The following is a 23,777-nucleotide window of genomic DNA, read 5'->3' as shown; positions in this document are numbered from 1 at the left end:
TATAAGGGAAGTCGTTGCTATTAGGCAAAAAAAGATAAAGTCTAGAATTTCTAGAATTTTGTGATAAATTACTGCACAAACCTATTTTTATATGACATTCAGATATTCTACAGACACTTTGGGGCAGTAGTACATGAATAGACTTCTTGACTTCATCGAATCTGTAGAATTTGAATGCCAAAAAACACAGATTGAGGTTTTGGGGTTTAGTGCTTTTTGGTTTTGGATTTTTTTTGTGTGTGTGTGTTTTTGGTTTTTTGGGGTTTTTGGGGGGTTTTTGTTGTTGTTGTTGTTGTTTTATTTTTCTTTTTTCATATAATCGGCTTTAAATATAGATTGACCAAAGAAGGGACAGAAAAAATCAGAACCTGGTTACCTCAGTGTCAGAGGTTTGGGTTTTTTTCTCTCTGTTTTTCATCTAGCTTCCTTTTTCTTGGCTTGAGAAGCCTCTGACAGTCCATTAGAGAGATCACTTTCCTACTACCTTGCACCCAGGCCAGTTATTTCAATTAGAAAATAAAGTTCTGGATCTGTCACTGTGTCTTTCTAAAACTTCTGACCAAAATCAGCAACGATAATGCAACTTTACACCCAATGTCATTTATACCTACTTCGTGTAATCAAGAGGTGAACAGAAGTAGATGTGCAAAAATCTAATTGAGTGTGAAATCATTAAATCACACCAGATTCTACATCTTTCAAAACCCCACACCAGATTTGTTGCTCTGGTTTTCATCAAAAGCACAATAAAAAGCCAAAAGAGGGATCAGGGCCAGTAAATTATTCTTTCACCTGCACGCACTGGGTTTTACATGGCTGGAAATCTTTCCTCCAGAAAAGCTCGACTAGAGAAGTGTGGCCCCAAAGAGGACACCAGAGCTTGCCATCAGGACCAAGCCATCAACCTTGACGCAGCTGCAGGATGCACTGGATAACAAGACAGGGATAGCCATGGCATCTTCCTCTGGTGCTCTTCCCTTTGCACTCCCCAGCACAAACAGGGATGCACTGCTGGAGCTCTGCAGACAAGAAGCTGACTCAGGCCAGGGCATCAGCCAGCACCAACAACTACTGAGCACTGCACCTACAGTGCTGTAACAGTGATTTTTAGCAGCATACATTGAAGAATATGATTCAATCAAGAACACCAGACCCGTGTACAAACATCTTAGCACCAACCTTGTGAAACACTACAATAGCAGTGTAATAACCATAACTAGGTATATCACGTGCAAAATTTTACACATAATAATGAACTTCTTCACATCTTCGTGAAACAGATAAACACACTGGCCTTAGTGTTACTCTTTCCTTAAGAGATTAGTTTTCTCATTTCATTAGCCCTTCAAACTACGATACAAAGCATTTTACAGCAATGAAATGTCTTTTCCTGTTTCTCCAATACAATGACCCCCACCCTGTCCATAACATCTCTGGTCATCACTGTAATACAAACACATAATTAAAAAAATTTTAATTATTGCAGCTTGCTGCAGTGACATTGTGTCTTTGGAATTTTTTTTTTTTTTTTAAATAAGTAAAACATTTCAATCAGTAGCATCTGCTTTCTCCTTTCTATTTCCTGAAGAAATATTCTGAAAAAAATTACCTTCAGTAAAGCTGCAGGCACATGATTTGCTGTATGTATTTTCTGCACTGGGTTTTCAGGCACAGAACATGTTCTCCTTCTGTTCTAAATGAGCGACTGTGTCTCCTCTTAGACAAGGTCATGCTATATAAACCAAAGTCGCTTCCTCTTCTTTGCAGAAAACTCATTTCCCATTTATTAAGCAGAAATGTTAAGCTGTGAGTAATATAAAAGTATAACTATTTTGACTACTGTCAGCGTCTCAGAGAAATTTCAGGATTTTACTTTAAAATTAAAAGCAATAGGTATTTCTAAAATGTTGTTCCTCTAACACAATTCTATGAAAGAGGCCATGAAAAATAGCACAGTATTCTTTAACAAGTGTCCAACACTGCATACAATAAAAAATCAAATACACGTTTCTAGTCTAATGAATGACAATACTATTCAATACTAAAAGCTAAATGAAAAAGAGTACAACTGATGACTATTTCCTTATAAGATCCAATGATTTAGAAAAAATAATATATGTGAATGTTTTAACATTATCTTAAATTATGGGTATGATTTTTCTCCTCATCCACTTTAAGTGTTCCAGCAAATCAATACACAATTTGTGTTACATTTTGCACACTATAATATTTTACAGATTTTTCAGCAAAGTTGTGTGTATACTTAAAAAGCATTGTGACAATTAGTTTCAGAAAATAGCATGTGGTATTTCATTATTAATACTCAGGATGCAAAACATATTCCCTGCTCTGAAAATGGCTCTCAATGCATTTTTTCTTCTATTGCATTTCATGTTGAAATATATTTTTTGCCTATTTGAGTTTTAGATATTTTCGTGACTGATTCAAGAGCTTTCAGGAAACAAATTCTTCATGTCAAATCTCATTTCTTCGTTAATGTTGCTTTTACTGTCCACAAAAATGGCATCTCTGAATGGAAAAAGTACTGTTCACTTCATGGAGGTTTACAAACCATTTTTCTAAGTTTGAGGCAGCCTTTTCCGAAGTTGTCATGCATATGGTTTTGCCTTGGGTGTGTTCTTTTCTTCCTTCCATAAGAATTTTTTCTCCAGGCAAAATTTTTAAGATATTTTTTCCTTTTTTTTTTTTTTTTTTTTTTTCCTTTGCTTAGAATTTTAAGATGCACTTCAAGATATTCACGATGCAGCCAACTCTGGATATTTCTGAAATACATGGGCTTCTTAGAAACATCAGATGTAGTATGATCAGGGCTAATTCATACCTGTGAAATATGTCACCAAATTAGAATATTTCTGGATATGTAGATGTTGGAGCCTACCATCTTCAGGTAATTCAGTGCTCTTTGGGACCTTGGCTTTACATCTTCTGAGCTTCTTAGTGCATGTTCGTAAGAAGTGGCAAACCTGTCCAGGAAATCCTCTGCTTAGGTGCTCCTACTCTCCTCTAAACAAGGATACCAATATTTAGGTTTTGACATTCCTAACACCTTACCAGCAACTTCCAAACCAAAGGCCAACAGTACATAACCAGAAAGATTAGCAACTGTCTCCTCACATTTGGTTTCTTTACGACAACAAGTTAGCTTGCTGTTTCAGAGTTTTGCCGTTGAAATGCAAGTGGACAATACACATGCTGACAGTTTACAAGGTTTTCGCACTGCTGTCAGTCAGGCCCAAACCGCAGCCCTCCCGCTGGCCACTGAGGAGCTAGGCTGGTACACCACCAGTGTACGGGAACCACCTGCGTTCCTCCACCCTTCAGAGCACACTGAAGGCCACATTCCCATCTCAATGTTAGACTTAACAAAATCTGATCAAATGAGGGTTATCAACCCTCAGGATGTCATTTTAGCTAATTCCCACCCACACTACCCTTCTCTATACTCCCACGGTTTCATTATATTACTCCACCTGAAATTCCCTAACTAGATACCCTCTCCCCACCCACCCACACAAACGTTGTGCCTCAAAATACCATTTGATTCCACCCTCTTGTGGAGGAACTTTAAGTGAAAGTACCCCTCCCGAAGAAAAATCTACCTTTTCCATAGTTTAACATTATTGCAAAGTAAACCCTCATAGCATAACAGCTGTCATGGAAAGCTGAAAAGTAGTAACAGCAAATGGCAGAAACTGTTAATAATGTTTAATAAATTTCTTCTTTGTAATTAATATATCCATTCGTCATACCCAAGCCTTCATTCAGCATCGGTAGCCTAATTCTTTAGAGAGGAACCAGACCTTCTAGCCTGTAATATTACACAGAGTCTGCTATAATAGGCCATTCTGGAGCATCGTCTAAAAGCCAAAGCTTCTGACCACTTTGTCTCTTTCTCCAAAATTTTGTATTGTCTCGACAGTCATGCAGAAGTAGGTAAAAGGAAATATTACTGGCATTTTAGTAATTATCTATGTCTTTATAGGAAGTTTTTCTATGCTTCCCTAGTCTACTTACTGGTGACTTCCTCTTTATTCAATATGACTAATTTATAAACCGATAACAACCTAGTTCTTTTTAGAAACTCCCAGGAGATGTTGTTGCAGCACATGCAGGAGTTTAACTGCTGAGTCATTGTGTATCTGATCATACCAAAACTGACTTCTAAATGTACAGGTTTATATAAAAATTAAATCAAAATCACTAGATGGTAGTAAAATTTTTTGTTCTGGATCTATATTTTTATATAAGTACTATAAAGCACTCACAATTAAGAAAATTTACTGCAGACTTTTATAGTGGCATGTTCAGTAGGACAGAGTGCCAGAGTTCATATACACCACTCAGTGGAACTCCATGTCCCTGTCATCACAGTAGAGTTCTTATGGTAGAAAATAATGTTTTTAAACTTAAGAAATATAACTCTAAATATACAACCTCAACTGACAGTCCTCAATGTAGAGAACCAACATAGGTGATGTAATATTTTTAACACTGATTTTATTAGCAATTTATGGGGAGATTTGTTTACTTTTAAAAGCTAAATCAAATGCATAATAATGACAACAAATAGTAATATTAAAATAAATGAAAGAAAAAGAATATGATTACCAAGACAAGGAGATGACCAAGGTACTGATGGACTTTATCCCTCCCAAAATATCTGTAAGAACACAGAAACTCAATATAGATATTTCAGGCTGGGTACTGCCACAGGCTGTGTCTTCAGGAGGAACATACATAAGCGGGGTGGGGGGAGGGGGCACTCTCCCCAGCACATGCTAGTAATTCTCCAGCTAGGGAATAAAGAGAGGCAGGAATATAACCTGCAGTAGCTGGGCATTGCCAGCAGTACTTACCAGTCCATGGTGATTACATGCTTGCCTTAAGCAAACTAGTTGTCCCACTTTTTCCCTCAAAAATGAAAACCTAATTTCAGCAATGAAATTCTGAGTTTGAAGTTCCACATAGGTTCCCTTGACTAATATATGACTCATATGTACGTCTTCTTATAAAAGATAGCTATGTACTCTCTCTCGATTGCCTGCTATCTGAATGCATGAATTATCCATGTCTAGGAGAAAAAGGAATAATCTATGAGGGAAGAATTAGCCATTTTTTTACTTAGCTGATCTTTAGTCATGTATTAACAACGAAATGTTTAATGACAAATGCTAAATTATATCATCAATACAAAGTTTTTTCTTTGTGGTAAATAACTGCATGTCATGCTAGAACAGAAACAATAACTATTTAAGCCAAAAGGAGAAATTGTTGGAGTGAGAGCTATACGGAGACACATGTTGTCGTATTCTGGCTTGCAGTTTTATTCATGAGGCTTCTCATCTGACATACATACTTTAACATTCTCTGAAAAAACAAACAAACAAACAAATAAAACCAGAAACATACAAACAAAACCAAAACAAACAGAAAAATACACACATACATGCACAAAAAACCACAAACCCCCCAAAACTGATTCCTGCAATTCATACAACTGAAGTATAGCTGCATACAAAACATTCACTCCACTGCACCTTCCTTTAAATGAGTATCCAGGTAAAGACATCGAAGAGCATTAGATGGAAGAATATACTTCTGTTACTAGCATGAGGTCCATGCTAGTTCATTCACCTCTCTGGGTGGATTTATATGGGCCTTACTCAGTGACAGTTTGGCAGCTTTGCCTCAAGACAGCAACCTTCACTGCTCCCTAACACTACTGTCCTCCACAGACGCAATCTGCTGCAATGAAGAAGATAGTAAAACTGCTGAGCGAAAAGGTGTAGGGTGAGGAGCCCACACAGGGAGTAAGGTGTTAGGTACTGATAAATATTTTAGAAGAAATCACTGCAGCGTACACTGGTCCAAGCAGTCATTCCTAACCCGCAGGCAGCCACTGGAGGGAACACGTACATGCTGAATTACTAACATAGGAAAACCAGATGTTTGCATTTTCCTAATTGATTATATTCCCTTTGGAATTCTTTTATCAAAACTGTCACCTACATAATGTTTCTGAAATGTGCTTCACTGAGCCATTTCAAGTCAGAGAAAGTACTACAGTAAGGTTTAAGTAAAAGTGAATTTTTTTGACATGAAAAATTGTTACCTCTGATTCAGCTTTTTGCAACCCAACCTGCCCCATTTTCTTTCAGATTTGCAGAAAAGTCCAACAGTGTCACTCAGCTGTTTGTGAGTAAATCAGAGTGAGGACTTTTCAAGGAAAACAACCTAACAGAAAATGCCGACTCACTAAAGAATCTTTTTTTGCAGAAATGAAAACCATATTTAAATTCCATAAGTTCTCAGTTTCAACTTCCATGGAATTTCCAGGTAGATAAACAGTGTAAATTACAATACAATCGAAGCAGTTCTGCCCTCCTTTCTGGCTTTCTTGCATCCCAGGTAAGAGACACAACCAAAAAGCTTTTGCATGACATTGAGTTGGTCATTTTTTCAGAAGCCGTTTCAGTTTGCATAAACAGGTGAGAAAACATACTGAAGAAGGATTTCTTTCCTCTCCTTATGAGGTGAATGCGCTAACTAAAAACATATTTACTATTCTGAAACCTCTTTCTCTTAAGAAATACGCAGTTTCTGGTTTATTGTAAGACACCACAGGACTTCTTAAGGTCAGAAACTTCTATATAACGCAAAATCTTTGCCCTATTCAGATCAACTCTTTCTTACAGCTGTCCCCAAAAATACCATGTTTTGGGTTTGGGGTTTTTTTTCCTTGATGGTAACCATGCCTTTCAGAAATACAAGAACTCAAATTCTGCTTGGTCTTTCTCTCCTTATACTTAAAAAGTCCACATTTTTAAGTCTGAGCTTGTCTGACATGAATTCATCTGGACTAGTTCCTTACATGCTAAAAGGTACAGAAAACCATTACTATTTAATACAAATATTTGCTTTTAAGATGAAAGAAGTTTCACACAGCCATGACCCCTAGCCAGAGAGAAGGGTATTCCCTATGTATGGCACTCCAGAGTACATGGCAACACCAGCATATCTTCAGTAGGTAGAGAAGGAAGCTCCTTCAGCCATCAACAGACAAGCCTACCAATGTAAAGCAGTATAGCATGTAGAGACTTAAATGTCTGTCATCCAGGCTGTTAATAGGGTTTTAAAAGTAGTAATTTAAGACTTAGAAGAATAAAAGATCATGGAAAATAATTAATAGGCAATGTAATAGATAAAAAATATATAAACTGCAATTAATAAAATAAAAAAATGTGGGTTTGGGTTGAGCTGTTAATATCTACTGAGAAGATCAACCTTTAAAGCACCAAATGAGGCAGCTAAATAAGGCAAAATTTTGGCAGTTGGATGGTTTTAGGGTTTTTTTATTAGAATGCAATTAAAAATTAAAATTAAAAAATAGTCAAAAGATAGGCCTGGGTCTCAGAAGATCATTATATATTAAAGAAGAGAATTTTAAGAACTTTCTATGATTCGGAATAGTCTTGCATTACTTTTAGGAGAAAAAATACTTCACAAACCCATTAGGTGGCACCAAACCCCTTTTCAGGCGAGAGCAGTAACTTTCTGTCCCCTGTTTTGCACAAAATTAAAGGTTGGGATTTGCTTCAACACCGCCCCCACCCCATCGTCCAATTAACACCAAGAAAAAGTTCGTTAGCACACCACTAGCATGTGTATTCCTCTAATTTAAAAAGTATATTATTTATCACCAGGAACATCAGATGCTCTCAAGGTAAAACCAAATATCACTTAGATCCTCAGGAAAAGAGAAAAAATGCTCCCACAATGAAAGGACAGAACACTACCCACTGTGAGCTGACTGGTAACTTCTTTTCATGAAAATCAGCTGATCTGAGTGCTCTGGCTATTGAATGAGCGTCACTAGCAGCATGGCTTATGCAACAGCTTGCTGTGACAAAATCCCCTTCTCCAAGTTTTCATGTTACTGAGATCCTTGCCAATTTAATGCTGTCTCCTGAAACTATATATTTGTAAGCAGCATGGAAAATATGCTACTTTCCACAGTCATGTTTACACTAAGAAATCTCTCCATCTGTGCACGAGAGAGGTTCACTGTCAGAAATTTACAAGCTGTACTCTATATGAAATATTCTCATTGCTTCTACAACTCTACAGCTGCAACATAGTATCTGTGGTGCTGACAAGTCTGTAAATCTCATCTACAAGCCGTGTCCTTTTTTTTTCAAATATGCTTGATGCTGGAAAAAACTTATCATATGTTTGGGTTTCCCCAGATATATTTAATCTTTTTAGCATGGAAAATGTGTCCAGGCAGAGTGAGTGGTACTGTATATCTATAAAGAATTGCAAGGCACAGAGTTATGGCTAGGCTCCTGACCATATAGAAATCCCAGACGTGGATACTCTGCATATGCATTCCTAATCTCGGTACACATATAGTTAGCTTGGTTTGATTCACTGAATCTATATTGCACAAATAGTCCCATACTTCCATCATACTTTCTGATTCTGTACAAATGCCAGCCTATGCACCTGCTGTACACAGGCCACACTAACAAACGCACATACAAAAAGATCACAGTTAAGTGTACATTTTAATTTTAATTTTGGTTATAATATACACAAGCCTAAACACATTACTGGAGTCTATATTTAACAGCAAGAGCCTGTTTTTTCAGTTTCCAAATAAAGATGATTTTTATGCCAGCTACCCTGGCAATCTTAGCCTGGAGTTTTGTAATTCAAGCTATTTTAAAAGCTGTTCATCTTGTAAAACATAGCAAGAATGAAGACTTTCATTTCTGAGTAGTCAGAGGCTTCCTAGGTTTCATCAGCAAATTAGTGAATGAGTGGCTTGTAGTGATCTATGAAAGTAAGACACAGCAGCCTGTGGAACTAGACCTGAACTGGATCACACTGCCTCTTAGTCAGCAGCATTTGCAACTGCAACTTTAACAACTATCACATTTTCCTTGCCTGTGAAGGAGCAAGGAGGGTTGAATTTGCTGTTTCCTGACTTCCTCACAGGTGTTTCCTATTCCTAGGCCTCTTCTTAGTTCTTGTACGGTTCAGTAGACACTCTATTCCTTGTTTCTGCTTCCATAAACAATCACCGAATGTTGCATTTTGTCAGCTGAGACAAAAGAGGTTAGTGCACATTATGCTGACATAGAAACACCCAGTGTCAGGATATTCCCCTGACCTTCAAAAAATACATCCTTTTTTACCTGCATTTCATGCATTACTGTGACCCGTCTGGTTTTATGCTTTCCTGATTCCATAAGATCATATATTACTTTGTCATAACTAATCCACCAATATTAATTACTATACATTATACATTACTTTAAATCTAAAGAGGGAAAAGGAAAAAGAGTGAAACAAGTCCCAGATCTGCTCATTAAATTAATATGGTATCAGCTGTGAGCTAAACCTGCCAAAAAACTGAGCTGGTTTAGTTGAGAAGATTTATCAATGAAGCTTTTACATGGAAGAACTGTGATCTTTAATTAGCACTATACTTTTTCTTTGGACTTTGTTCAAAAGCTAAACTTTCACTCCTGGGGCAAAGCAAAATAAGTTATAAAATGTCCTCTCTGTGTAACCAAGAATCATTCTTCCGGCGGCTGGAAGACATCCCTGCTTTAACACACACATATTTTAGGAATGGTTTAATGAAACCACAAGAAATACAGTGGTCTAAATCTGAACTGTTTTATATATTGAATACACTAATATTTATACATGGAATAAAATTATGGCATGGGAAGGCCATCTTCATTCAGCACTTACTTAAAGATATATGAATTAATGACAGGAATAAATTCTCTGACATCATACAGTTATTCGGTTCCTTCAGAGCCAGAAACTGCTCTCAGGATTGCCTTCTTGGGCAATGGAAAACACAGGACATTCGTACTGCTACTTCTGATATCAGGGGTTCCCTCACACCTCTCTTGTTTTTCCATGTGAGCTGTAACAATCTCAAGACTACTTACGTAAACTGAACCCTTAAGCTGAAAATCGAGCTTTTTAAGCAAGACACATCTTGGAGTTTTTATTTGTGTGTAATTTCAATTGAAATGGTTGGTATGCTTTTAGAACAGAGCACAGCACTGCCAGAGCTGGATTTTTCACCATTGTAAGAAGTTAGCAGCCTCACCCTTTCATTTCGCTATGCTTTCTGAGATGCCTGTTCAGTTGTGCCAATTAAACTGTTTTCAGAGTCACATAATAAATGAGGCTGCTGTGATCTACACACTTCAATGTGGGCACAGAAATGTGCATGTGGGCACAGTAATGTGCATGTGGGCACAGTTAAGAATGAAGGGGTAGTCCGTGGTAATTTAGATGTATCTCGAACTGCAACCTGAGGAAGCTGTCTTGGCAGCTTTGGCTTTCCTAAAGCAATGGTGTCACAGTTCTCTCTGGTCACTTGTTTCCTGCCATCCCTTGATACCAACACTGGCAGAGTGAACTCATTCAGTCAGGTAAACTGGCCAGGATATGTATAGCTTTCCTGCTGGCTTAGGACTGAAAGAAAGTTCACTGCAGGATGAGACCAGCAGAAGAGAGGTGGTAAAACCCAGAAACTAGGAGGTGGAAGGTGTGGGGCAGCCTCCTGATAACAGCAAGTTTGATCAGCTCAAAATGATGTGGAAAGGGAAGTGCAAAGGGGCAGCATTTCATAGGAAACAAGTCTACATCTTTCAAAAGCAAGAAAAATGCTGGGGACGAGGGGAACCATAAGTGGTTACCTTACAAAACATAGACTGATGAGCTGGGAAGAGGTGGAGACCAACGATTAATTGTAAATCACTAACTGATACCTATGATGTTTGCTTGGTTTTTCTGCTTCACATAAAAGCAATTAAATATTAATTTTACTCCATTACCTTGTCAAAGTCAAATGCAACTTCAACCCCTTAGTATTATAAAAGGACAGAAGACAGTAGTATTGCCATCACTAATTGATTCAAGCATTGATCAAAATTTGGCAGGGGGAAGGGGTTAAGCAGGATGGATTGGAGGAAGAAGAGGCAAAGAAATCAAAGTCATCCATGTAAGATGAAATCCGCTGGCTAAACTCCTTTGTATTATTCCCATAGCCAGATAAATCAAAATACTACTGGCATAGCACCCAGATTATCTTTGAGTCCTATGAGTAATTCGTTTGAACTATTTGGTTGGGTTTCCACAACACAAAGGATCTTTCAAAGTCACTTTCTTCTGAGTTTCTACAAATAGTCTTGCTTTTGATAAAGAACTCTAAGAGAAAGTTTTATGCCTAATAATATCTGAGATAGCCAGACTAATATTTCTTGGAATCATAGTTAATGGTTACTCCCAGTGATGATGTTAATTCATACAGCCTTTGTGCCTCATTTGTTTGGCTCTAATGGATGTCCAAAGGACCTTCAAAGCTCAGCTGTTCTGTGATTCTGTGCTGGCTCAGCTGTTCTGGCTGTGTGATTCTGTTAAACTACTCTGGCCTCAAGGCTGCAAATACCCACCACAGCTAGTGGTGATCTGACAAGAAAGAGTGCGATTAACTAAACACTAAAGATAAAAAGAAATTGCTGTCTCTTAAGGATGACTCATATCACCCTAAGACTAGTGTCTAAATAAGCCAGATGAATCACACACTAGTAGTACTTACCTCTTTCCACAGACTATAAAGGGAGCTCAGAGTGACTAGCTGTGATTCATACATTTTACTTCTACACATCTAAAATTGAATGATGAAAAGCCCTTGCTTAATAATGAGAGACAACCGTATCTGTCTTCAGACGGAATACAAGAAGCTGTAGACTCCCCTACGATCTGCGTTTATACCAGAGCAATAGTGATGATTGAACAGATTTCTACTGAGCAATGATCTGTGGTAGAAGTAGGTGCTGTTAGCAGCAGCACTGCTGTTACACAACATACACCTCCCACTGGTAGTTCTCCCCAATAGCTGGGGTTTGTTCTTTTATTTACTTATTCTGGTTTGGGGTTCAGTCTGTTTATTATTTTTCTTCAGATTGCTTTTTGTAGCTTCTAGGAACATCCACACATAACAGTGTATGGCTGCCTGAGGCTTTTTTAGGCTGGTTCATGATTAAAAGTCTCCTGCCTCTTTAATCATTAGCTTTCTACTGATTAGGGAGGAGTCTGCCGTTCATCCACAGTGGGGATACCTATTCAGCTGCTAAATAGGAATGCAGAGTTTGGTAGTTAGTAGGGCAGCTTGTTTACAGAAGGCTTAAAAAAAGCTTCTCCAGGTGGTATGGGACTGTGCAGCAATGGCGCTGACGTGCTGTGTGGTGCAGTCCCTGTCACCAGCTGGAAAAAGCACTGTGGCATGTAAAAGACCTCAACCCTAATGGCAGCCTGGAGGGCAGGTGGCCACTGTGGCTGCAGGGACTCTGGGCTGGGCTCAAAGGTGGCCTTGTCTGTGGAAGGTGTGCTCTGTTTAGGCTTCCAGGGAAAGGGGACTGATGCACACCATCATGGAGAAGGAATAAGAGACAACTAGATCCTCACAGACACCTTGCAGAGACAGGAGTCTGAGCCACACGATCAAGCGAGTAAACATGACAGGCTATGCTTGAACCCATTAGGAATGGAGACTCCCACATGGGGGAAACTGGAAGTTTATGACTTCTGGCACCAACAGAATGGGTGCTCCTCTGCCTTCAGATCTCAGGTTAGCATCCTGAGAGCCAACGAAGGGGTACAAGCTCCACTGGGGAGACTCTGGAGCCTGAAATGTGCATTAGCACCAAGATGAAGTGGTGACTGATAATGGTTGGAGATCCTCTTATGCAGGGGATAGAGCTGCTGTCGTGGGAAATTTGCTTTTTGCTGTGGACCTGATCAAGGACGTTATGGAAAAACTGCTGAGGATCATGATGCCCTCATTGCTCATTCACACAGGCACCAAAAGATACCTGGAGCTACTCTAGGGGATCTACAGAGCTCAAAAGGCAAAGATGAAGGACATAGGAATCCCAGGTGAATTTTCCTCAATCCCTGGTGAATGGAGAAGGCCTGGTAGGATTGAACATCCTCTGAGTTACCCATTGGCTGCATGGCTGGTGTCACAAGCAGTACTTTGGCTTTTATGATCATGTTGTAAATTCCTTTTCCTTGATTAAGTCAGAGAGAGATGTGGGTCACAGCCAATATTTATTAGAGCATCTATTAATTAAGCTGTTGTTATTAATAGCAGATAACTATTCACACCATACATTTCCCTCACTAAGTTGACTTGAACACACATACACACTTGGACCAACAGTTAAAAGGCCAAACCTCAGCTGCTTACTCAGAAGCAAAGTCATACTGATGCATCAGTGGCTTGTACGTATAAGTTGAGTATAGTCCCTCCAACGGTCCTTTGTTCCAGCAGCTGTATACGCAATCCTGCAGTATTCATCTGCACCCAGCAGCCACCACTGCTTCTTCATGTGGTCTGAGCTACACAACCCGTTGCTGATGCTAGTGTAAACTAGTGATCAAGTACAGATTCAGCAAACTCTTCATGTCCTGATTTTATCAGTTCTTGTGGATTCAAAAGGACCACTAGTCTGTGGAGATCCTGGAAGGCCAGGTGTCTGACCTCATACAAGGAAAACATTTTCCACTGTAAGTATAATTAAGCACTGGAGCAGGTTGCCCAGAGAGGTTGCATAAACTCTATCTTTGGAGATTTTGAAGTCTCAAGAGGACAAACGAAGCCTGGAGCAATGAAGTTTCAGTGTTGATCCTGCTCTGACCAGGAGGATGGAATAGATGAATGATTCCAATCTGAATAATTCTATGAAATTCAGTTCTTACTTTTTCTTTATAAGTGGGAACCTTAAAAATACTTACAAAAACTAGTATTTTGAGAACAGTTACAATCTGTGGTATTCTAAAATCTCACTGCAATTTAGTCATCTGCTTCCCGCCAGACTCACCTTCCTTTCAAAAAAGAAAAGAAAATAATGAATTATTTTTCCCACCAAAAAAAAAAAAAAAAAAAAAAAAAGAATTGATAGCAGCCATGGTAGAATTTCATCTTTAGTTGTATTAGAATTTCAAAGCAGTAGGTATACTCATGCTATACTATACTAAAATGGGGTTTACAATTTAAATCACAATTATCTCTGAAAGCTAATTCAAAATCACTGGAGGTTTCCTAATGATCACCCAAAGATGTGAAAGTCTGTAAAGCAACTAGAGAATTCTCAGACTTCACAACAAGACTTTTTGTGTAATTATAGCAATTAATATCCATCCATTAACAACTTTCTTTTCAGATTAACAAGCCACTTACGTAGTACAATATAAAGAGGCTTCTAATTCCAGGGACAACATTGGGATTTTTGAAAACTGTTTAGTAATGCGTGATAAGTGGCTGTCAACTTGCATTAAGATGTTTAAGGAATCCTGCACAGGCCTAATGTTTGATAATCCTGTTTTGAAGACATGATTTAAATTGCAAATTGAATTGAAAGGAAAATGCAGCATTCTTCTGACAGAAGGAGTAGAATCCTTATTTGCAGTGCTGAGCAGACTTGCTTTAAAAGTGTAGCAGCACTTGATAAAACAAGTCTGAAATTTGCTGTTATTTGGTGTAGCTGGCCAACTGATGCAAAGCACACTGATGACAGAAAAATTTCTTTTAATAATCTGACTGGATCAAAATCTTAAATGAATTATCTGGTTTAAACAAGGCACCCTCTCAATAGGAAAGATAAGCTGGTCCAAAAGAAATAAATAGATATATGTCACTTGACTTAACTGACATCAGAAAATTGTAAAATGTTGGAACTGAGTCTTTATTTGATCGATCCAGAGCAATGTATCTATTTTAAGTATTTATGAAGATATTTACTCCCTTGCTGCATATCAAGGTCTTGGATTCTTGGCTAATTTTTTTCTTTTAAATGTCATACGGGTTTACAGAAGAATTATTATTCATATTTTATACATGAATACTGAGATACAGAAGCATCAGATTCTTCAAAAAAGAAATCAGTAAGATTTAAAGAATGTTAGCTGACTTTTTTTCTGAAATTTTTGTCTCCAACACACTGTTCAAAGTCATGTAACCATTTCAGGTTGCTGACCCTTCGGTGAATAATTGCTGAGCTACATGGTAATGACAGGTTCCAAACTGAGCTACCAAACTGTGACAAGTTTTTATGAACACAATTTTTCGGAAGTTTATAAGATGGCAAAGCTAGAATCAAATTCACCTATCCTTTACAAACCCTGAAAAGAGAAAACACGGGCTTACTTTCTCAAAAAATTCAAGTATTTAGTGAACAGTTTAGAAATATTAGACTTATAGTTTTAGAGGCACTTTTAAAGGGAATAACTGACTTCTAACAAAAAAAAGTGGCCATTTACAAAACCAGGGAGCAAGAGTATATTTCCTTCCCAAACCTTACCTGCTAGCACATAATAAAGTTGCCAGGGTTTATAGAAATTGCCCAGTTTATACATTCTAAGTGAGACTACACTCTCAACTATCCCACATTAAATGGAAGGGATAATTATCCAGAAACATGGGTTTCTTCTTCACAGCAGCGATTCTCCACAAAAAAAGAAAAAAATGTTTCTTGTCAAAGCTGTTCTGCTCAGTACAAAATATTTTATGTACATACTTGGTTTGACAGAATGTTTCCTTACCGTAGAGATTACAGGGTTTGTGGGGGAGATTCAGTACAAAAGGGCAAAATATTAGACGAGGAGCTTCCATACTTCCGTAGCTGAAGACCCTAACCACAAGATGGTCCAAGTGGAGATCAGTACATCCACTTAACTTCTTTGCTGAATGTAGCCATTAACTTCTATTCAAAATGCCTGCAAAATGACCTGTCACTGTCAATAAAATTTCCAGTGAGACGGGCATAAAAATTATTAACTCTGACACAAGAAGGTAAAATTTTCTCCACAATTCATGTTCTAGGAAACATCTTAATTATCTGGCTTTAACAATAAATCAACTTCTTTCTCTCCTCTGTTTTTACCTCTACAGGCAAATAAAACAAAAAAGAGACAACAATAAACAATTTTTTAAACCAGAATAATGCTGGGTAGGATGTGAGCAGTGAAGCTTTCATCTCAAATGGTTGATGCTTGACAAAGCTATAACAAACTGAAAATAGACCCTGTACCAGGAAGTGTTGAATGGCCTTGGTTATTGGTACTAGAATTTGTCATTCATGGAAAATAAGCAAAGAAAGAAATGAGAGAAAAAGGAGAGGTATACATGTATGCGGGCACACTGACTGCTGACTTTCTTTTCTTGTGTACCTTTTTGTATATATTCCCTTAGTAACAGATAAATAGAAGATGTTATCAAGCTATACTGAAATACTTTTTTTGAGAAAGGAAGACAAAACATGGATGAGAAAAGTAAACTAAAACTTCAGTCATTCCATATAAGGGAGTGGGAAGAAGATGCAAACCACCTAACAGAACAACAAAGGGTAAGAAAGTGCATACATAGAAAAAAATAAGGAAAACATGTTAAAAGCTTTTATTTGATGAACCAAGTTTCCTTTTATTAATGTCTTGCGAATCTTTTGGTCTTTACCAGTAAAGGAGTACAGCTGGTGCATATACGAAACAACTGTCAGAAATTCTGCTGTAATTTTTCATGCCAAATACAGAAAAGAATACACTATACGGACAACGAAGACATGAAAACACATATAATATAAGATATGATTTCAACAGCTTCTGTTTTCTTCTCATTCATGCGTCATATTCCATCCAACAGCTTTGAGACAGCAACTCATCCACTGTTCATTAGAACTAGACGCTTGACCAGTGCACAATTTGGGCTTCAGTCCTTAGCTTAAATACCGTAACTATTTTACTGCTGCCCATTGAGCAAGCCAGAATCTAGACAGTACTGTACTTGAAGGTGTGCAAACATACTGATAATCTTTGGGATTCACAGATTTGTTTCTTGCCTTGTGATATGTACAACAGCCAGTTTCCCAGTGATACAGTATAGAAGACATGAATTCTGGAATGCCTCCTGGACAACCAGCCACCCATGCTTGCCTCTGTCCTGCCATCTTCAAGGCCCAACCCCTAATCCTCTCTGGGCATCATTTCATAGTAACATGAATTGCATGCCACAGGTATAAATAACACCTTTTCCATTAAATGAAGGCACAAATGTAAGGAAATTCTCTCCATGAATGACTTAAGAATCTCAACTGGCATTCTTATCTGCTAGATTAGGTTCTAAACTTGTATTTAAAGAAGCATCAAGTGCCAGATTCATAGCAAAGTCATATTATTACGTATGACCACTTAAGTCTGAAGAAGGGTTAGAGTACAGTAGAAAATCTTCCAGGACTGAAAAAAAGAGAAGTGGCAAGCTCAAGCAGGGAGTTTACTTACTGTAGTTTAGGTATTTGTCCTAATTTTGATTTTTCTTACTGTACACCATATGTAACACCAGAAACTATAAGTCATTCCTACTGAGACTAGTCCTTTCACAAGCTGTAAGTTACTGAGTAGGATCTCAAATGAGTACCTTTCTGGTTGGGCTAAAAGTGGATTTGATCAGTGACAGAAAAAGCAAGAGCATCTGATCTATCAAAGCAGTAGCTTCGAGATGTACGACCCTAACATGCAATCAAGCCACTTGAGAGAAAAAATTCTGCTGGCAGAGCCAAGCCAGAAGATTTTTCAATGGCTATAAAAGGAGTCTGCTATGCAGGAAAGCTGATGATCAGTTCCTGTTTCCTAAGACTTAACAGGCTTTCTTTTCTCAGACGTGGGTGGCAAATATCATAAGAGTCTATAATTACGAACGGACACATAAAGAATTTAATTACCTATTAATGTTCCTTGGCATTTGTAGTCATAAAAGCATGATCTCATATACTGTAACTACTTTTTTTCAATAGTGTAGACATCATCTCTGCAAGCCTTTACTGAAGTTATTAAATATACATTATAGCAAAAGAGTCACTATGATTCTATCCATCTGGTACTTACGTTATGCCTTTCTAGACATAATATACAATCTTTATCTAAATTATTACTAATGGAAAATCTGAGAGCTGCAGAACATTTGCTGGAGCTCTCTTGCATGGGAAAGAAGCCAAACAAGTGCTCATAACATTATATTGTTAGCAGAACTGTACAGGAAATTATTTCCCATCCTGTAGTTTATTTCAGAGATCGAAATTGTTTTGCATTGTATGGAATGAAACCAAGAATGTTCAAAGTGAAAAACCTGACAGAAACACCCTTTGCCCTTTACTGAACAGCATACCCCCATAATGAAAGCATTCACCATAGTTACATTTTTCTGGTCTGATCCAGACAAAGCAGGATCAGATATTGGTCTTCTGTAACTCATGTAAATTCCTTAATCTTAGGTGAGATGGAAATCATTTTCTTGTTTTCTCTCACTGTGATCAGAAATTCCACTTCTGATTTATGCACCCAAGTTCCCTTCTGAGTTTTTTATTGCACCTACCCCAAGACATTCCATGTAACATTCCCTTGTTTTATCCAAATGGATACAAAAAGGCCAATGTTATTCCTTTCTCAAACTGAAATGCTTTTTGATAACTAAATTAGTGTATTAAGCCACTTGGAGGCAAGACAGACTCCTATGTTGATATTACACTTAAGATTCTACTTACAAAAAGTCTTAAAAGCAGACAATGTCATCAATTATAACATATGAAGCACTGAGTAAACAGTGCAACTGCAATAATTTATCTGGAAGCTAGTCTGAAGTATTTGCTTCAAAGTGTAAACAAAAGAACTGTTTATCAAATAACAACTTTACTAGAAATACATTTTCAGCATTGCAAAGTCATTATGATAATATCTTTTCTCTCCTTCAAGGATGGACATATAAACCATCTATATAATCTACACATCTAATGTTTGGAGATACACAGATACTCCAAGTGCATTCATTGTTATGGTATCTGAATGCAAAGAAAATCATAAAACCAGGAAGACAATCTGACAGATCATCTACTCTCTGTGATCTGTGTTCCCAGAAGCACATATGGAAGAAGTATAAGCTTTTTCCCGTCTTCTGCCTGTTGTCTCCATGAACATTGTTGTGAGAAATTTAATGCCAGGTGAGAAATTTAATGCCATTGCTCTTTCTTCAGAAAATCCTAATATTTAAAACAGGTATTCAATATTTCCTAGACAACTATGAGAGAGCCCAGCTCTGTGCCGCAGCACATTTCAACGCTGTGTGCCTGGCAACTTCAAAATCCTTAAGGGAAAGAGCTACACACAATCACATTCACAGAATAGAAAGTTATTTCTGCCAGACTAATTAAAGCTGTAGAAAAAACAAAACCCGGAATCTTAAAATGCATTCTTTATTGATCTAGGTCTCAGAGGAAGTGTGTTCCAACAGCAATCTGCTGGTTTGCAAAACAGAAGTCTTATGTTACTGTCTGCATTTTCCATTACATAGATGAATTTGTAGGCTCCATATACAAATTCATAGATAGCAACGCTATCAAAGTTTACTATATTTTGGCACTAAATTACACAACTGCAAGATGCACAAATCACAACTTGAGCATGTCCAATTTAAGAGATTCAAGAAAAATATAAGCAAACCAAATTATCATTAACCCAGCAGTGTCATAGCTTAGTAGGAAAACTAAACAAAACAGACAAATGTCTTGATCAAAACTATTATTATGCTATTATTTTCAGGGATATAAAAATAAACAAAATACAGTTAAATCATACAAGATTTTGTTTCACATTTTTTAGCTTCCTAACATGAAAATATGCGTCTATATCCATGCCCATATGAAAAGCATGTAATAAGAACTATGATACTTTCATCTCTCTCCTCAGCACAGTCAAAGAAACCCAGCAAGTCTCTGTAGTTGCTGGCATTTTTCATTATCACACTGTATCATTTGCCAGCACATTCACTGAACAGCAATGATGTCCCGCTTAGTCCTTTGATCTTAGTCTGAGGCAGTTATGAGCATGGAAGGAATTCAAACTGCATGGTCCCAGACATATCAACATGTCAGGCACTCTAACTTTCCCTTGTCTTTCACCCCCAAAACCAGCGGGAAGGAACCACTAAACCAAACGAAACAGAATGAGAACAAGAAATGAAAAACAAAACTCCAAATTGAAACAAGCAAAATTCATGCAACAACCCTTACTATTCACCTCTCTTCAGAACAGACACTGAGCACAGCAGCTTTATCTGATGGTCTATGTTCTCTCATTTCTCCTAACGTAACAGCCTGAAAACATCCACTCTTAGCTTTGTAATTAACTTCTTGGCCAAGGTCTGCTGCACAGACTCATTGGTAGGAGTGGCTGGGCCATGCCATTTACCATGATGCCTGTCCCAGCAGAAAACTCAAACAGGAGTTTTGCTTCTACCTGTTAACAGACAACAAACAGACCTAGTCTCATTTTTGCTTTGTTACAAACATCTTTCAACAAATGATGGCAGACAAAAAAATTAAACACTGAAAGAGAAGTGTATTTGGCCTCTGGGGAAGAAACAAAATGACCTAAGACTTACTTGAGAAAAGTTGGTGTATGTGGAGAGAAAAGATTAGATCTGGCAGATGAATGACAAAATAATTACCAAATTATTCACCACAACTGCCTAGGGTAGCTGTAAAGTCTGTATGAATGTTTGTTACTTTTTCCAAAGAAGAAAAGAAATACGAAGGATGAAAATGTATGGAAGTATTCAATCTTGTAAATTCTTTTTTATCATTTTATATGACATATACCTTATATATAAAATGTATTTTATGTTATCAGTGACATCCCAGGACTGATCATGTGCATATGAATTTGAAGACTGGGATCAAAGTCTAAAATTTATTTTCCACAGTATTCGTCCGTAGCAACAGGAGAAAAATTGTTGTTCTGTTCAATGAATAGAAAAAAAATCACTACTGTAAAATGTGTGGTAACACATGATGAGATCAGGTTCTGGAGTGTCAAAACTTCTTGAATAGATTCAGGTGAAAGTAAATCCACTTGGGCAAAACCAGTAATTTCCTGCAGATGTCGTTGGGGTGAAAGGGAGAAGAATTAAGCCACGAAACTGGCTTCAAAGAGCAGCTCTACTCAGTCTCGGGGTTTGGGCTGGGCAGAAGGTATGCAGCAGGGTTTGGGCTGGGCAGCAGGCCGGCAGTAAGGTCCTGCCCCAACCACTACACCGTCTGCTTCAGCTGCCATACCTCTGCCTGGGCAACTCCGCACAGCAGCCTCACTCCCCACCACTCCCATTGCAATGAGCACAACCAGTCCTCCTCCACCGCCTCAACCAGAGCCCGGCTCTACCAGGGTGACATTGTAACTGGTTTTACTGGGATGTGCCCTGCCGTTCCCCAGCACAACCCAAGCACCAAGCAGCCTCCTGGGCTGCCAAAGGAAGGTGGAGGCTGGGACCCGGTCCTTGTAGACATAGCAGTGCCTAGGCAGTCGCTGGGGATGTGGGCACAACCGCGGCAAAGCAAGGGCTCAGCCGCTCTCTTCCCCCTCCCGCTCATGTCTGTAAATCGTTAGAATCCGACATGATTTACTCTGTTTTCCCTCCCGAGGGAGGCACGCCGCCTCCAGGCGCCTGTACTCGGAGGAGAGCCGCTGCCCAGCAAATGCCTATCCCCATGACCCCATCCCCCGCCAGAGGTGACTCAAACCCCGGCCCGGCCCGCGCCCCGCTGCCGGCACCGGGACGGGACGGGCAGGGACGGGCAGGGCGCGGCCGCTGATTGGCTGGCGGTCCGACGGGGGCCGGGCGGGGATTGGCTGCTGCCCTGCCTTTGTTCGGCTGCAGCCACTGCTGCAGGGCAGCGGAAGTTTGAGCGCGGCGGCGGGCGGTGGTGTCGCTGTACCCCCTTGTGCAGCACCGCACCGCGCTACACCCCGCCACACCCGGTGAGCCGCCTGACGGCCTGCCCCGCCCCAGCGGCAGCATGGACCTGGAGAGCAAGGTGAAAAAGGTAAGGTGAGGGCTGCCCGCCGAGTTACCTGCCACGCCGGCTGGCGCCACCTCCCCGGGGAGCGGCGTGCCGCTGGAGTCATGTCTGTGTCCCCCCCATCCCACCCGAGCGCGGAGCGGCACGCCCCTCCCGGCGCTCTGCTGCTCCGTCACCCCATCTCAAGGGTGGGCGGTCGGTCCGGGGCTGGGGAACTGCGGCCGAAGCGACCTCCGGTGCCTCACCCTCAAGCGGAACAAAAGGCGTCTCCTCGCTCCTGGCGTTAATTGAGGCGCTGCAGTTGTTCCGCAGGTAGCCAAGCGGGTACCTGCCCCTGCCCTATCATGCAAGTAAAAACACGAATTCCGCCCTAAACCCCCTGAGATCTAATAGTTGTGTTCAAGTATGTGTTCTGCGTATGTAGATATGCGTGAAACCAAAATTGCCTGCTGCCAAAATGCTGTTTGTGGATAGGCTGAAGGTTAATCTCTGACCTTTTATGTGACTAGCTCATTATAAATGTGTTGTCAGCGTTTGTGTGGATTACTCTCCTGAGAGTGAAATTTAGGGCTCGTTTTCCTTTTTCATGTTCATATTGACTAGTTACTTTGGAGTCAAACTGGCAAGAAGTGAAGGATAAGTAATAGAAAGTGACGGGTAATCCAATTGTATTAGACCTCTTTCCAAAATTCACCATTTAAAATTTCATATGTAAAACTGACTTCAAATGGGACACACCTCTAAATCCTTTCTTCTAGTGTTTTTGCAAATTAAATCAGCACTTAAGTGATGACTTCTTTTAGCAAGAGCCTCTTCATAGTATCTGTTATGGCACCGTTTGATAAAGGCAGAAGGAGTTTTGTATATGAACATGGGCTAAATGTGTACATAACCCTGACCGATGTATAGAAACCAGCCATTTTAAATGCATGTTTTATCGACATGTGTGGTTTGTATTCCTGAATTGTTATATCTAAGAGTATTAAGTTGTTTTAAAGTATGGATTTGCACTTTTCTATACCTGTATGCTTTTCTAACTTGCGGGCTAGAAACTGGCTCGGACATGGAAACTGACTCATACTTGCGAAGTGTGGAAGGCTACCTGTTAAGTCAGGGCTGAACCCTAATGAAGCAGGATAGCTTTGCGTTACAGCTTTCTTTGAGCACATAAGATTATCTGGATGAGGGTCCTGGTTTGGAGAAACTACCCTTCTCATCACCCAGTCAACATTAGGCCATCAGTGTAGAGATGGCTGTAGCTAAGTACTATCACTGCCTCTAGAAGGTGGTTGTGTGCACAGGGTTGTTTCCCTTGTGTGACTGCTTGCACGTAATGAAAACAAGCTTTTCAATTATTTGTTTGTATTTTCTAAGCACAATTTAGAACTTAAATTTGATGGCATCATGGAGTTTGTTCACTGAAAGTTTGTTGAACTCCAGAAGGGGAGAGCACTCAGTATTAAATCCTTTCCTTCTTTTTTGACTACTGATATTTACTTAATCAAAACTTCTTCAAATTTCGTACCCTGGAATGAATGAACAACAGTTCAAGTCAACTCTGCAGTAGCTGCATGTCTTCTGTTTCCTTCCTTCAATTCCTGTTCTTAACCAGCTTGTTTCCTTACCTTTTATCTCTCCCTCTCTCTCTTTTCCCACCCCTCACCGCCCTACCCCCCCAGCTCCCCCTTTCTTGAAAGGTGGAAGAACATTCTGGGAAGTTTCCAGTTAGGTTCATCAAAACTAGTAATCTACTTGGCCTTTAAGAGAAACTTGTGTTCAGGTGGAGATATCCATGTCAGACTTCTTTAGTCCATCAGCAGT

The 23,777-nt window shown here is 39.2% G+C and overlaps 1 protein-coding gene across 4 annotated transcripts in view; it reads left to right on the top strand.

Moving 5' to 3' along the window:
• Window positions 1-21,798: 21,798 nt before the first annotated feature.
• Window positions 21,799-23,777, top strand: part of TES (testin LIM domain protein) — a 69,395-nt gene continuing 67,416 nt past the window's right edge. For 3 of the 4 annotated variants that reach the window (XR_003990615.1, XR_003990614.2, XM_030480007.1), the window contains exon 1: window positions 21,810-21,980. Coding sequence is in view for 2 of the 4 variants with exons in the window: in XM_030480007.1 (XP_030335867.1) it covers window positions 21,954-21,980 (27 nt within the window). In the remaining 2 variants the exon portion in view is untranslated. Of the gene's footprint in view, window positions 21,981-23,777 lie in introns of all 4 variants that reach the window. The other variant, XM_030480006.1, reaches the window with a different exon arrangement.

Source organism: Strigops habroptila, chromosome 3 (assembly GCF_004027225.2).
Source record: "Strigops habroptila isolate Jane chromosome 3, bStrHab1.2.pri, whole genome shotgun sequence".
Taxonomy (NCBI): domain Eukaryota; kingdom Metazoa; phylum Chordata; class Aves; order Psittaciformes; family Psittacidae; genus Strigops; species Strigops habroptila.
Note: the sequence above shows the minus strand (reverse complement) of the source record. Positions and strands in the feature narration are given on the sequence as shown.